This window comes from Rattus norvegicus, chromosome 9, assembly GCF_021556685.1.
Source record: "Rattus norvegicus strain SHRSP/BbbUtx chromosome 9, alternate assembly SHRSP_T2T, whole genome shotgun sequence".
In the NCBI taxonomy this organism is placed as follows: Eukaryota; Metazoa; Chordata; class Mammalia; order Rodentia; family Muridae; genus Rattus; species Rattus norvegicus.
The window spans coordinates 79,653,954-79,669,479 of record NC_141542.1 but is presented as its reverse complement, the minus strand read 5'-3'; the positions used below and the strand labels follow the sequence as shown (position 1 = coordinate 79,669,479).

Genomic DNA, 15,526 nt, shown 5'->3' with positions numbered 1-15,526 from the left:
ACCGCACACTCTGATTTGTTTATCATCTGGGTTTCTTTTTTGTGGTGGCCTTTTAGCTGATGTTCACAAGGAATAGAGTCACGTGATGTATGAAGGGAAACATATACACTTCTCTGAGGTTGACAATAAGCCCTTGTGCTCATATAGCCCCAAACTGTGCAAGCAGCGGCGACTCAACGGCTACGCTTTCTGTATCAGACACGTTCTGGAAGACAAGACTGCCCCCTTCAAGCAATGTGAATATGTGGCCAAGTATAACAGCCAGCGCTGCACCAACCCCATTCCCAAGTCAGAGGATCGCAGGTAAGAGCTGCATCAGATCATACCATTCCTTGTCCGTTCTCTCCCTTTTCTCTCTCTGATACTGTTTCTTTTCAGTGGGTTAAATTTTAGTGTTAATTCCTGGGGCTGTTCCAAAAAACCTTGGAGTATTTCTGGGCTTAAGGGCTTAAGAAAGCAGTTTCTTTTAAGTAAAACAGGATGTTTAGGGGGCATTTTAAAGTATGTTTAGGTATTTTCTTCTTCTTTTGTTTTTCTTTTTTTTTTTCTTTTTTTTGGAGCTGGGGACCGAACCCAGGGCCTTGCGCTTGCTAGGCAAGCGCTCTACCACTGAGCTAAATCCCAACCCTGGCATTGTTTTCTTATGTGACCTTTTATGGTTAAAAAGAATCCCACTTACATTATGCTTATGAAACTGTATTTTCACTTTTTAAAAAAGAACTTAATTATCCTCTTTATATTTTTCTTGCATTTTCATATTTCATTTAGCAAATTGTTTTTAGTGAGAAAAAAAAGCTAATCCTTTCTAGTTTACAGGTCACCAAATAATGTCACAGACTGTCAGGGAGCAGAGGTGCTGCAGAGCTTAGATGTCATTTGATCAGTGCGAGGAGGGAGGTCACTTGGTCAGTGCGAAGAGGGAGCTCATTCGTGAGCTGGCTCTGTCCACACAGCAAACATTCCCCACGGGTGGTCGATCACACTAAAGGGGAGCACTTGGTGCCTTACCAAAGCGCTCCACAGTTGCAGGTGTGTGCAGCTCCCTCCCGGATGGGGGTGCATTACAGAACCACTCTAGCATTATTAAAAGTTCTCTGAGACAGCACTGCCCTGAACATTCTGCCTCAGGCCTGAGAGACTCTTTGCTCTCCTCTTGGTATACCTCTCCTGTTCTTCATATGCTGTCTGTCTGCATCCCTTGACCAAGGGAGATGTACCACAGGTGGCCACATACAGTATGTGGAAATTTCTAGTGCAGATACTGACCACAGAGTTAAGCCTAGGGTTCAAGACTTTAAAAAGCAGTCTGCAACCTGAGTGGAGGAGTGTCCAGCTCACCACACTTTGATGAGCCAGGCCTGAGCCAACTGTGGAAATGGGGCAGGTTCTAGGACAGCTGTGGTCTCTGCCGGAGCAGGGTGTGTCAAGGCGTTTGTCTGAGAAAGAGCAATTATGGGCATCACACCTTCCATTAACGATCTTAGGCTTCTTTGCTTTGTGTCTTAGCAAATGAACGCTTTTCCACCTCAGTGGAAGTCAGACTCAAGTCTTTTTCTTCTCCTTGTCCATTCCCCTGCAGTGGCAATGGAGAACTCCTCAGGGTGCAAGTCGAGGTAGAGCAGGGTAAAGGGTTTGGCTTTGGGATACCTTTCCTGGGGTCATTACTACAGAATAATGATGAAAATCTGGCGCAGGTGGTGGTGCTGGAGTCATCCTGAAAGGAAGCAAGAGACCCACTTTGAGTTACAGGAATTCCCTGGAGGTCAGAATAGGCAGGGCATCAGCCACAATGTCCGGAAGCAGCCAGGCTTCACTTAGAGTCAGGCTGGCTCCTTAGGAGAGCGCTGCAGTTACAGAAAGTAAGGCTGGAAGGGGCGTGGACAACCTGGGACTTTATAAGCTGCACTGCAGAGTTGCCCTTTGTGGCTGCGGGTGCTTAATGATCGCCCTGCCTGGCTCCGGGACTGCAGCTAGACTCTGCCCACCCCTCCTCGCTAGCTGTAGTTTTACTTTAAGGGCAGACTTTTGTCACTAGGATATTTGAATTTATACTTTAAAAACATTGTGCTGTTTTTTTTTCTTTTCTTTACATTGTGCTATTTTCAAATTTATATTCCATTCATTATTTAGTTGCTGCTGCTGCTTCTTCTTCTTCTTCTCTTCTTCTTCTTCCTCTTCTTCTTCTTCTCTTCTTCTTCTTCTTCTTCTTCTTCTCTTCTTCTTCTTTTCTTCTTCTTCTCTTCCTCCTCCTCTTCCTCCTACTTCTTCTTCCTCCTCCTCCTCCTCTTCTTCCTCTTCCTCCTTTCTCCTCCTCCTCCTCCTCCTCTTCCTCCTCCTCCTCTTCTTCCTCTTCCTCTTTCTCCTCCTCCTCTTCCTCTTCTTCCTCCTCCTCTTCTTTCTCTTCCTCTTCCTCCTCTTCTTCCTCCTCTTCTTCTTCCTCCTCCTCTTCCTCCGCCTCCTCTTCTTCCTCTTCCTCCTCTTTCTCCTCTTCCTCTTCTTCCTCCTCCTCTTCTTTCTCTTCCTCCTCCTCCTCTTCTTCCTCCTCTTCTTCTTTCTCCTCCTCTTCCTCCTCCTCTTCTTCCTCCTCCTCTTCCTCCTCTTCCTCCTCCTCTTCTTCTTTTGTTTTTTTGTTTTTTTTTTGGAGACAGTGTTCCTGAGTAGCCCTGGCTGTCCTGGAACTCACTCTGTAGAGAAGGCTGACTCAAAACAAAGATTCTCCTGTCTCTGCCTCCCGACCTAGCACTGGAGTTAGAGGTGTACACTACCACCTGGCTCATTGTGCTATTTTTTAAGAAATGAGTTGTACTTGGTTATCTTTTATGTTTGTAGGAAAAATACTTTCGTATATAGTTTCTTCATACTTCTTTTCATTCTCTAGATCAGTGGGTTTTTTTTTTTTAAAGATTTATTTATTTATGTGTATACAGTGTTCTGCCTGCACGTATGCCTGCAAGGCAGAAGAGGGCACCGGATCTCATAACAGATGGCTGTGAGCTACCAAGCGGTTGCTGAGAATTGAATTCAGAACCTTTGGAAGAGCAGTCAGTGCTCTTAACCTCTGAGCTATCACCCCAGCCCACAATGGTCATTCTTGAACACAGCTTTAGGTACTATGTAAGGGTAGGAAATTGGAACTGTTTTAACACACACCCTCCTTCTGCATGTTTGTCCACATTCTTTAAGCATATGTCAACCTGCATAAACTGGCCAGAAAAGAATGGTGCATTCTTTATGTTGAGTATTCTTCAGTTTTAGTGTGAAATGAATGATTTCTGTCGGTAGAGAGCCTACCAAAATGAGCACACAGACAGGGGATTTGGGGTTTTTCTTGTAGATTTCTGGTGAGCACATGTGGCTCCGATTACAATGCCTGAAAGTCAGAACCATGCCTAGAGGAGTGGAGCAAGGAAGAAAATGTTAACCTCAGGTGTGCAAGGGACCTGTGCATCGACACTCAGCGAGCGCTTGGTTTTTGGGACTGAGGGGTAATCCCTACCTCTGCCTGTGATGGGGCTGCTTCGCTTGGTCACTTGGCTGCATTGCTGCAGGGCCCTCACTTGGGTTTTCACACACGGCACCCCTGGGCCGCCTTTCTCCTGAGCCACAGCAGCTGCCGTCCTAAGATCTGAGGAGTTTCTGAAGCATCTGTTTCACCTGTCTGACTCTTTTCTTTTTTGAAGAACAAGAAAAGAAGGGAAAGGGGTTTTGCCTCTCTATATTGAGAGAAGTACTAAGTATACATTCTAATTCAAAACTATCCCATGACTGCGTAACTGCAAAAGACTTTTGCTGTTTGTTGTTGAAATATTTAATCATGACCTGGGGTTTCTACACCACTTACACCATTTAGTTCCCAGATATAAAAACACACATGGCCTTTTATATTTACAATAAGCCTTAAAATGGTACAAATCTGGGCAGCTGCCTACCCTCCATGCTGTTAGAATCTACTTCCCTATCTGTAACCCCGAGTTATTACTGTGTTTCATCTGGGCTGCTCTTAACTCCAATTGGCCCCAGGGCCACGTTTTTCTTTATTCCTTTCTCCCTCTGCTTTCTTCCCCTCGTGGGTCCTCGCCAACCCCAAGCTCCCAAAACCCAACCCCCCCCGCCCCGCCTATGTCTGTTCTACCCAGCAGTTGGCATCTTTATTTACCAATCAGAAATAACTTGGGAGCACGGTCACTTAGCATTTTACGTGTGGACTCTCTCAGCTGTGGGGCAACCATTAAAATACAAGTAGCATCAGGCCAATCCACTAAAGTTGGTAGTGCTATTTGCAAATAAGTTAAATTAGAATTAGAAAGAGGTTAATATTCATGTTGTTTCAAGAAATCCAGGTTGAATTCATGTAATAATATGTTTAAATTTCTATATAAATGTTACTAGCTAAATCATAATTATTTAGAAAAGTTAATCATTTAAAAATAAGAATTCATTTTTGTTAATACAATTACTCTTTGAACACTGAAGAATTTGAGGTGATCTTATTTACTGTCCTACAAAACAACAAGCTTTAGTTGACAGAGTTGGCTAGGTGTGTTAACTCATTCCAACAGTCCCAGTCCTCAGGAAGGTGAAACAGCATAGGCTATGCACAGCCTTCGCTTACTCTAGCCACTGGGTGAGCACTATCCCAGCTGCAACCTGCTTGCTTAAAATCCCTCTCTCTAGAGGCTGTTGACATGGCTCTGCTAGTGAAGGCGCTGAGGACCTGGGGTCAGTCCCTGGGAAATCACATGGTGGAAGGAAAAAAACAACTACACACACACACACACACACACACAGGACCATACAGCAAGCTGACAATAAGCACTTGAGCTGCTTTTCTTTTCTTTCTTTCTTTTTTTTTTAAAGGCTTATTTATTTATGTGAGTACATGAGTACACTGTTGCTGTCTTCATGCACACCAGAAGAGGGCATCAGATCCCATCCCAGATGGTTACGAGCCATCATGTGGTTGCTGGGAATTGAACTCAGGACCTCTGGAAGAGCAGTCGGTGCTCTTAACCACTGAGCTATCTCTCCAGCCTCAAGCTGCTTTTCTTAGAAAGGGGAAATTCTTCCTAATTGAACTAGAACATTTTCTTAGTTCTGCATGGCATTTAACATAAATATATAAATAAGAATTTGTCACTTTGTCTGAGGGAAGGATTAATTGATTAGGAATTTGTGAGCTGCCTAGCATTAGTGTTGGGAATCCAAACTCTGGTCTTCATGATTGAGTAGCAAGCATTCTTCACCACCAAGCCATCTCTCTAACCTTGACTTCTAACTTAGAATACACAATTCTACCTTACTGTTCTTCGGTGAGAAACTAATCTTTTCATCAAATGCTGAAAACCATTTGTTTTGTTGTTTTTCGATGTTGGATACTGAACCCAGACCTTTGCTCTACCAGTGAGCCACCCATCCTCCTAGCCCTTTCTTTTTTTTTCTTTTTTTCTTTTCTTTTTTTTTTTTTTCAGAGCTGGGGACCAAACCCAGGGCCTTGTGCTCGCTAGGCAAGCGCTCTACCACTGAGCTAAATCCCCAACCCCCTCCTAGGCCCCCCCCTTTTTTTTTGAGTTAAAACCATCCCTGTATAACCTAGGCTGGCCTCAAACTTGTTATCCTCCTGGCTTGATATTCTGAGTAGCTGGAATTATGTGTGTGCCACTGTATGTGACTACTATGTTTTCCTCTTGGATTATTGTGTTTTGATCCTATGTTTCAAGTAGCCCAGATTGGGCTTGAACTCCCTGTATAGAGGAAGGTGACTGAATTCCTGATCCTCTTGCCTTTACCCTCCAAGTGCTGGGGTTCAAGGTTGCTGCACATACCTAATACTGCTGCTGCTGCTGCTGCTGCTGCTGCTGCTGCTGCTGCTGCTGCTGCTGCTTCTCCCCCTCCCTGTCCTCCTCCTCCTTCCTTCCTTCCTTTCTTCTCCTTCTCTTCTTAGTTATTAGTTTTTCCTTACTGCCCTCAGCTTAAGATTCTCTTTTGTTTAAGACGAATGGGGGGTCTAGCTCAGAATTGCCAGGTCTGCTAATTTTTGTGGAGAGATGGTGTTTGCCACAGTAATTGGTTCTGTCTTCAGATAGCTTTGGGGACCCTGACAGATGGGTGTATCTCCCTTGGAACTTCATAGTGCACATTATTATACATAATGCTTTGAGAAGTTTTTCAGCAGAAACAAGCAACAACAAAGTCATTATGTAATTTTGGTTAAGCCATAATTTTCCAAATTGACATAAGTGTGGAATACTGTTTTGATGGCATACTTATTAGTATGCTCTGGGAGCTCTCTGAAGAATACGGATCGGAGGATATTCTGTTTCACAGACCTGACAGGTTTTCAGAATAGTTAGTTGTCATAACAGGGACTTATTTTCTCAGTATGTATTGTAGCCTTCATAGTGTTTAAGTGACAGCGACAGCCTGCCTGTTATTGAAGATTAACGAGGGTCATCATGAGCTGTGATTTTAGTCCCTATCTCAGTTGGGTCACTTCTCCCTTGGAAAGTAGTTTTGGACAAATTAACTTTTATAAATGTAGCGTATTTATCTGAATGAAGGTCATTATTTCAGTGCCTACTTCGGCTTAGTGCTGGAGGAGACAGTGTTTGTTCTTCTCTGCCTATCTAGAAGCTCATTCCACTAATCATGCTTAGTTCCCACCGTGTGTGTGTGTGTGTGTGTGTGTGTGTGTGTGTGTGTGTGTGTGTGTGTGTTATGTTATTAAGCTCTTGGTGAATCTCCAGGAACTTAAGTGGGTTGGAATATATAGCTTTCTTGCATAAGAGACTTGTAAGTAATCTTCAGACTTGGGATGAGTTAGTTTGTTTGCTGTGAATACAGAAGCTGTGTGAGACAGTGGTCAAGTTGCTGTCCAGGCCACTCGCCAGTGGACAGACCTGACTTTGTCTGGCAACATCTGTACTTGAGCAGCTCACTTATGTGTCTGAAAATCACATCGGTTTGAGTTAGGGATAGCTTGAACATGATGACAGTTAGTGCTTTCCATTTATTTTTTGAGAGAGGGTCCTTCTGGGTAGCCCAGGCTAGTCTTGAATTACGGTCCTCCTAAGTGTTGGCATTACAGGCTTGTGCTCCCATGCTTCCAGCTGGCTGCTACTTTTGTTTGTCTCTGTTTTCAAGGCAGGGTTTCTCTGAATAGACTTGGCTACCCTGGAACTTGATCTGTAGACCAGGGCCTGCTCTGCTAGCTGTGAACTCAGAGATCCACCTGCCTCTGCCTCCCGAGTGGTGGATTAAAATCATGTGCCACCACTACCTGGCTGGCTATAATTTTTTTGATGTGGTTTTTAAAGATAGAGTCTACAAGCTAGCTAGCTTTGAACGTCTGATCCTCCTGCTCCACCTCTTAAATGCTCAGATTACAGACCTGTGCCACCTGGCCCTGGCCACTCATTTTTAGTGTATTTGTAGTCACATTTTGCAGTGTGTACTATTTTGTTCTGATTTACGTATGTGTGAAGAGCATCTTTCATGTTAGTGTGCGTTTTTGCAGGTACTGCAACAGCCACTTGCAGGTACTCGGCTTTATCCCGAAAAAAGAGAGGAAGAAAAAGAATGACCCGGTAGATGAGGTGAAGGTCAGGCACCAGATGGACGCCATGGCATTTAGCCTGACGGTACCTACCCTGGCCTTGAAGATGCCCAATGGACTGGATAGCATGTCCCTCTCTCCACCTGGGGCAAGGGTTCCTCTCCACTACCTGGAAACTGAGTTGGAAGACCCCTTTGCTTTCAATGAGGAAGACGATGACCTAAAGAAAGGGGTGACGGTGAGAAAAAAGTTGCAGAGCAAATTGGCTCAGAACCGGCAACGCCAGAGAGAGACAGAGATTTTAAAAGTTCGGCAAGAGCACTTTAGCACCCCTCCCACACCTCCACAGCAGCACGCCCACCTGTCACCTCTACCTACTTCTTTAAAACCTCCAGCGCCACCACAGGGCTCAGTCTGCAAGTCACCTCAGCCTCAGAGCACCAGCCTACCAATGCAGGGAGTGGCCCCCACCACACACTCTATAGCACAAACAAGGCAGGCCTCTCACAAGAGGCCTCTGCCCCTCCTTCCCTCCAGTCGAGCTCCCGTCTCAGACACCCCCAGGACTGACCGAATCCTCATGAAAGCCACCGCCTTCTCTCCACACTTCTCTTGTATAAGCCGACTGCAGAGACTGGTGAAACTGTGTACCCAAAAGCATCAGCTGGACGCGGATCTGTTTCCTCACTTAGGTGAGCTGGCCTCTCTTCCTGAAACTGCTGCCAGGAAATGTGTCTGTCACAGCTACTGTATAGTTCAGCAGGGAGCATGCGTTCAGATAGTTGGATGAGTAGATACAGCTCTGAATTGACCATTTATAATTTTGTTACAGCTTCCGAAAATTAAATTCTTGAAATTTTAAGTTGTTTTTGACAGTTTCATGTCAAAATACACGAATGTATTTTCATTATATTTAATCTCCCCATTGCCTTTTCTTGTCTCCCTCTTCCAGTGAACCCTTTTCTTACAAGTTCCTTTTCTACTTTGTATTGTTTATATTTTTGTTTTGTTGCTGATAAGTTTAATTAGTTTTGCTTCCTGAGCATGTAGACAGACAGTCATAGCTTTCATTAATGGTTATAGCAGTATATAAAAGGATGGTTGTGTTTGCAGCCTCTGTGCATTCGTTGAAGTTCTGAGTGTCTTAGAGAGGGCCCCGATATGTTACATAGGCTAGCCAATTCTCAGCTCAGGGCATGCCGGTTCCTCAGCCTCAGTATATTTTGTTATACTATGTGGGCCAGAGACACTGTTTCATTGTCTCAGTGCGGTAGCATCATTACTATCTGCTGATGGGTTTTCTTTCATACTTGGTGAAAAAGCCAAGCACAGTGCCATATGACTATTATCCCATCACTTGGGAGGCAGAGGCAGGAAGGTTGTTCTAAGTTTGAGCCAGCCTGATCTACATAGTGAGTTCCGGGACAGTCAGGGTTTTGTAGTGAAACCCTAAAAACCCCATTAAGAAAGTCTCATGGTGTTCATGTTCAGGACTCAAAAATAAGAAAATATAAACAAAACTTATTATTTTATTTTTAATTTAATGTATTATTTGTGTATGTCTGTGCATGTGTATTATAAGTATTAGTATGTGTAGAGTTCAGAAGAATGGCTTTAAGGAGTTGTTTCCCCCATTTCATCATGGGATCTGGGGATTAAATTCAAGTCAGGTTTTATGATAAATGCTTTTACCATTAAGTCAGAGAAAAGTTCTGAATTTTTTTGTCTGGTTGTTTTTGTTTTTTTTGGTTTGTATTTTGATTTGTTTTGTTTTGTTTGTTTTTGAGAGAGGGCTTTTCTGTGTAAACCCTGGCTGTGCTGGCACTTGCTCCATAGACCAGGCTAGCCTTGAACTCAGAGATTCTCCCACGTCTGTCTTCTGAGTACTGTGATTAAAGGTGCTCTACCACCGCCTGCTGCTAGAACACACACACACACACACACACACACACACACACACACACACACACACACACACACACGAGATTTATTTTATTTATTTACATTATTATAGAAGTGTTCTGAAGACTGAATGAGATCTGACTGGGTTGTGGTTAACATAACTGGTGGTAAAAAAAAAAATCCAGAGGAACTATGTTATTCCATTCTGTAAAGCTACGTAAAGAAGAGGACCTAAGCAGGAGCATCAGTGCACTCGCTCTTTGGTTATGAACACGGGTAGATGTTTGCCTGGTTGGTGTAAGTACAGGTGAAGTACATATCTTACCAGGCTTGCCTACTCACGGAGAATGGGAGGGGCAGGGGGTGTATTTACTATAAATAGAGTAGTGGGCTTTCTTTTATAGCTCTAAATTATTTCACCTGTTATTAAATTATCTGAGTAAAAGTTCTGGATTAAAGTAAGCAAAAATAATAAAATAATCCCAAAACTATTAAATGCCCATTTGTTATGACCTTGGTAAACTCTTTAAAGTAAGTTAAATTAAGTTCCAGTTATACATACGTACTCACAACCTAGTTTATATTATTTTAAACTATTGTAGATGCATAGCTATACGGCAAAGTAATTACTGTCACATCTTTAATTTTTTCCTTAACTATAACAAACAGACTTGCATGAATCATGTGGAGGAAAGGGTGCACGTATGGTGTGCACATGAAGATCAGAGGGCAGCATAGTGGAGTCAGTTAGTTCTCGCCCATCTACACTTGAGTCCAGAAACTGAACTTGGTCATCACGCTTGTGCAAAAAATGTCTTGACCCTCTGAGCCATCTCAGCTGCCTTTTTCCTTTTCTTTGTGTAGGAAATGTATGTATGCAGTAACCATGGGCTTTCCCACCCATATCCCAGTTCCTGAAATAACTACTCTGAGACTTAATTATATGAATAAACACCCAGGCCATGAGCTTGGGCTTGCTCTTTGACGAGCTTGTGACTTGATTAACTTGATTAACCCATTTATTCTATTCTGTGAGTGCTACATGACTGGTTACCTCTTCTCAGCTTCATGCTGAGTTTGGGGGTGAATCTCTTTTTGCCCTAACTATCCCAGAGTTCCTCTCTCCCTACCAGAACTGCCACCTCCTATTTCCTGCCTCAGCTCATTTGCCAATAATTTTTTTATTGACAGGTGATGCTTCTGTTCAGTACAGAAGAAATTCTCTCTACATGTATGTATATACATGTATATGCAAATGCACTTGATTGTAGAAGCCAGGCCTATATTGGATGTCTGCTAGCATTCACATATACACACATCAGTAGAAACAATTAAAAGAAAGAAAACATGATATTGAGGGGTGTGGACAGTAGGCACAGCTCACTTGGTGGTGCTTGCTTGGTAGTGAGACCCATGCATGGGTTTGATCCCCAGTATTGCGTAAACCTGGTGTAGAGTTGCTGTTGTAAAATTATAAAAAATAAAAAGCTGTCTTTTATCTACTCTAGGTCCGGCAGGCACCACAGTGCCCCAAGATATCTGCTAGACATCTTAATTCTCAGTCAGCAAAGCCTCTCACCCGCTCTGCTCCACCCCATATCACGCTGCTGAAGGCCTCTCTCTGAGCCTGGCAGCAATCTCTCTACCTATCTAGTTCCCAAGGCAGAAACCTATCAGGTTTCCATGCCAGAAACACACATCTTAAATCGCTACATGAAAGAACACACAACACAATAACCTCTGATCCAATTGACAAGATATAATTGCTCACCTAAACATACAAAGCCCTGTACACATCCATCCCTTAAGAACAGTCATAACAGCCTGTAAGGGTACAGAGTGGAATCTTAACCTCAGCCTCCATGTTGTCCCCGGCTACTCTCTCCCAGTCTCCTCCTCTCCCCTCAAACTTTTCTCCCGCCCATCCTTCCTTCTCGTCCAATGACAGGCCTCATTCTATCTTGTACCTGCGTCACCTGTGACATCATCCCACATAGGGAAAATGCCTGTCTGTAATCCCAGTACTTGGGAAATGGAGGCAGGAGGACAGAGTTTAAATTCATCTTTTATACACAGTGAGTTCATGGCCTCCTAGGCTACATGAGAGTTTGCCTTAAAACTAAAATAATCTAAGCTAAGATAAACTCAGTGAAACAAAAGTAGTTTATTCATGTTGCACCTAGAGCAATCTCAGCCTTTCTTCACAGAGGAGCTTCGTGAACATGTCCTGTGTAGTGATTCAGTATGCTAGACAGTACGCAGGGCTGAGATGTAATAAGGCAAATCATTTTTAAGTAAAACTCTCTGTAGCCCTGTGAAGTATGACAAAGTGACAGCCACCACCGTCACGCCCACATCACTGCTGTCAGCCATCCACTGGCCTATGTGCAAGCAGTACCTTATCCATATTTCAAAGTAATGTTGACATGCAGAACTCAAAGTTTTAGGAACTCTGGGATTTACTAACAATATTTAGCAATATAGCTGAATGTTTGTTTGTATGTTTTTTTAAAAAAGATTTATTTATTTTATGTACATGAGTTCACTATTAGCTGTCTTCAGACACACCAGAAGAGTGCATCAGATCCTATTACAGATGGTTGTGAGCCACCGTGTGGTTGCTGGGGATTGAACTCAGGACCTCTGGCAGTACAGCCAGTGCTCTTAACCGCTGAACCATCTCTCCAGCTCTTATTTATATGTTTTATGAAGCAATATTTATCTGGCATGTATTTTCTGATAGCTAGAGCTGTTTACACATAATTTGTATTTTTGTAAAGCCTTCCCTCCCCTTTCCATGTTTCAAATATCTGTAAGACTTTTTTTTCTTTTTTCTTTTTATTTAATTATTTGTTTTTTTTATTTATTTCATTTATTTATTTATTTGGGGTGTGTGTGTGGGTGTGTGTGTGTGTGTGTGTGTGTGTGTGTGTGTGTGTGTGTATACGTGTGTACCAGTGTAGTTTGGAGAGTTGTTTCTTTCCTTCCATGTGGGTTCTGGAGATTGAACTCAAATGAGTCTTGACCAAAACCACCCTTACTTCTTAAGCTACCCTGCCCACTCCCTGATTGTTTGTCCTTGAATTCAGAGTGTTCTTCTCTTAGTCTTTTGAGTGCTATGCCTGAGTCATTTTTTGAACAGAGTAAAGTTTACCAAAAAAAAACATTTAATGGTTTTGTGTGGTGTGTGTGTGTGTGTGTGTGTGTGTGTGTGTGTGTGTGTGTGTGTGTGTGTTTAAATCCAAGCGTATTAGAGAACCAAGGCTCTTTGGAGAAAACAGACACTGTAGTGCTCTCTGGGCACTCTTTGTAGTCCACATTCAAGTTAGTGAGAGCACATTAAGAAAAATCCATTCTGTGATTCACACTATGGCCAGTCCAGGGCTGGTCCTAAAGGTCTGCTTGGAGGACAGTTACATTTAAGCAAGAGAAACACATCCACATTTATACTGCTGACAGACTCCCATAGACACTCACTTTTTCTTGCCTGGCTATATAAGTTACTTTTTTCACTCCTCTCCTTTTTCTCCTGAGACAGGGCCTCTCACTGTGTAGCCCTGGCTGGTCTGGAACTCAATTGTAGATCAGGCTGGCCTCACGCCTACAGAGATCCACCTACTTCTACCCCTGCCTCAGCCTCCTAAGTGCTGAGATAAAGGTCATGAGCCACAATGTCTGGCTTTTCTTATCCTTTTTTCTTTTTCCTGGTGTTTGTTTGTTTGTTTGTTTGTTTGTGAGTCAGGGGCTCTTGAATCTCAGACTGGTCTTGAACTCTGTAACTGAGGGTGACATTGAATTTAAGATCCTCCCACCTCCGTCTTTCAAACACTGGGATTACAGGCATGTGGCACTGTACTTGGGTTTAGGTTGTTGGGGATTATGCCTAGTGCTTTGTGTGTTCCAGCCAAGCACTTTCCAGGGAAGTTACAGCACCAGCTATGACTTGGATGTTTTGTTTTTAACATTGACTTTTTTTTAACTTAGTGTATGACATTTTTGATATTTGAATGATTTTATCTTTTATGTATTGGGAGCTCAGTCTCTTTGCTCGTGTTGTTTCCAAATGATTAACAGAGTGCATTATGAAGCCCATTCTTGAAGTAAGCATAACCTTACTGTTAAAATGGTGGGGTTTTAAAAGCTGTGAGTGTATATCAAATATAAGAATAGAAGTGAAGTTCATTTGGAGGCCATCAAGTACACTGTGCTATAGGCATTACTTATGTATTTTAGACTGTTTTTGTCTGGATTTTATTGTTTTAAAATTTCTTTACATTAATTTTTATTGATGGGGGGGTGCCACTGCACAGGACAACTTGTGGAAGCTGGTGCTGTTCTACCATGTGGGCCCCTGGGCTTGAACTCAGGTAGTTAGGCCCGGCAGTGATTGCCTTGTTATTGATGAGCCATCTTGCCAGTCTTTGTGTAAATGTTAAATACATTCAAGTTCTGTCTAAGCTGTCGTCTGCACTGTCTGCTGCAGGGCTGGACTGGTCTGAGGAGAGCGGAGAGGAGCTGGAGGATTCAGATCAGGCTTCACCATATCAGGTCGCATGGTCCGTCCGAGAAACCCTCAGACAGGAAAGACACACGTAAGCTGTCCTTTTTGGTTTTAATCTTGGATATGTAGCAATTTGCCTTTCTTCCTGTCTGTTCCAATGTTTTTTATTAAATTTTACTATGCTGTAATTAAGTTTAGTTAGTCAAACTTAATTCAATTTGGGAATAAATGGATTATATTGTTTGAGCAAAGTTAACTTTGATGTTTTCTTGCTAAATATGTTTCTCTATCTTTCCCACTTGCCAATGTTTAATATAACAGAATCGAAAGGAATCTTGAGGGCTGGAGAGATGACTCAGTGGTTAAGAGCACTGACTGCTCTTCCAGAGGTCCTGAGTTCAATTCCCAGCAACCACATGGTGGCTCACAACCATCTGTAATGGGATCCTATGTCCTCTTCTGGTGTGTCTGAAGACAGTGACAGTGTACTCACATACATGAGATCAATAAATCTTTAAAAAAAAAAAAAAGAAAAGAAAGAAAGGACTCTTGGAGATCATCTTATAAAAGTGGAAAACATACCCAGAAAGCTAAGGCACTTGATCATGATTACTCTGAGGGTCAGCTCGAGCTCCACCATGCTGCAACTTGATCATGGTCACTTTGAGGGTCTCCATGAGTCCCGTCATGCTTCATATCCCACGCCTGTGATAACTAGAAATAGTGCTTTGTACTTCACTCGTCTTGTGCTAAGTGCTTCTGAAGGTATCTTCTTAGTTGAACTCAGCCTATCAAATGCTGGCTCAGTGTTCTTAGAGCCTTCATCAGTGTTTCCCCAGTGTGCTTTATAAAGGAGGTATTTGTCAGAGGTCTGTAGACAATGAGTGTGCATCTTCTTAGTAACAAATAGTGCAAAAATGAGTTTCTTTTATTGACTTCTTTAGCAATATAAAGAAAGAAGTTGGTGCCCTGAGAACAAATAGAGTGACCTGTTTGTTGGGGCTGGAAGATGATTGCTGTAGACTGAGCTAATCCTTTCTTTAAAGACTTGGGGTCGACATAAATACCCAATGAAATAGAGACCAGCTCATTTGACATCTGACACAGATCCATCCCTGGAAGTTCGCAGCCTCCTAGGATGGACATAGAGTTTATCTTATGCCTCTTGAATTTGTGGTAGATTAGTACAACAGGACATGGAAAATGATTCTGTAGAGACTGATTATAAACCAAGACTACATGGAAGCAAATTATAGTCAAAAGCTTATTTGCTCATGGGACTTGAGCAGACGGAATTAGTTGGGTTTTATTAATAGGAAATGTCAAGAAGTTGCAGTAGTACACGCATTGTTTCTGCTCTTGGGTTTGATCTCCACTGCACTGTTTCTGCCTCACTTAGCCCCGAGAGAATGTTGGGAACTGCAATCTTTACTCACTCAGGTTCCATTTCATGCTTCAGGGTGGCTGCCTACTACTGCTATGCTCTTTGAGCACACAGTAGGGTTGCCATGCTTAGTTTTGTAGTTACAGAGCCATCAGGCACACATCATGTCCACTAACTTGACTTCAGA

The 15,526-nt window shown here is 42.8% G+C and overlaps 1 protein-coding gene across 10 annotated transcripts in view; it reads left to right on the top strand.

Annotated features, from left to right (window-relative positions):
- Positions 1–15,526, top strand: part of Ino80d (INO80 complex subunit D) — a 66,882-nt gene that overhangs the window by 19,378 nt on the left and 31,978 nt on the right. For 6 of the 10 annotated variants that reach the window (XM_087566236.1, NM_001437679.1, NM_001191809.2 and 3 more), the window contains 3 exon segments: positions 57–303; positions 7,514–8,244; positions 13,938–14,046. In XM_087566236.1, the coding sequence (XP_087422362.1) occupies positions 86–303; positions 7,514–8,244; positions 13,938–14,046 (1,058 nt within the window). In that variant the 5' untranslated portion in view covers positions 57–85. 10 annotated transcript variants of the gene reach the window in all.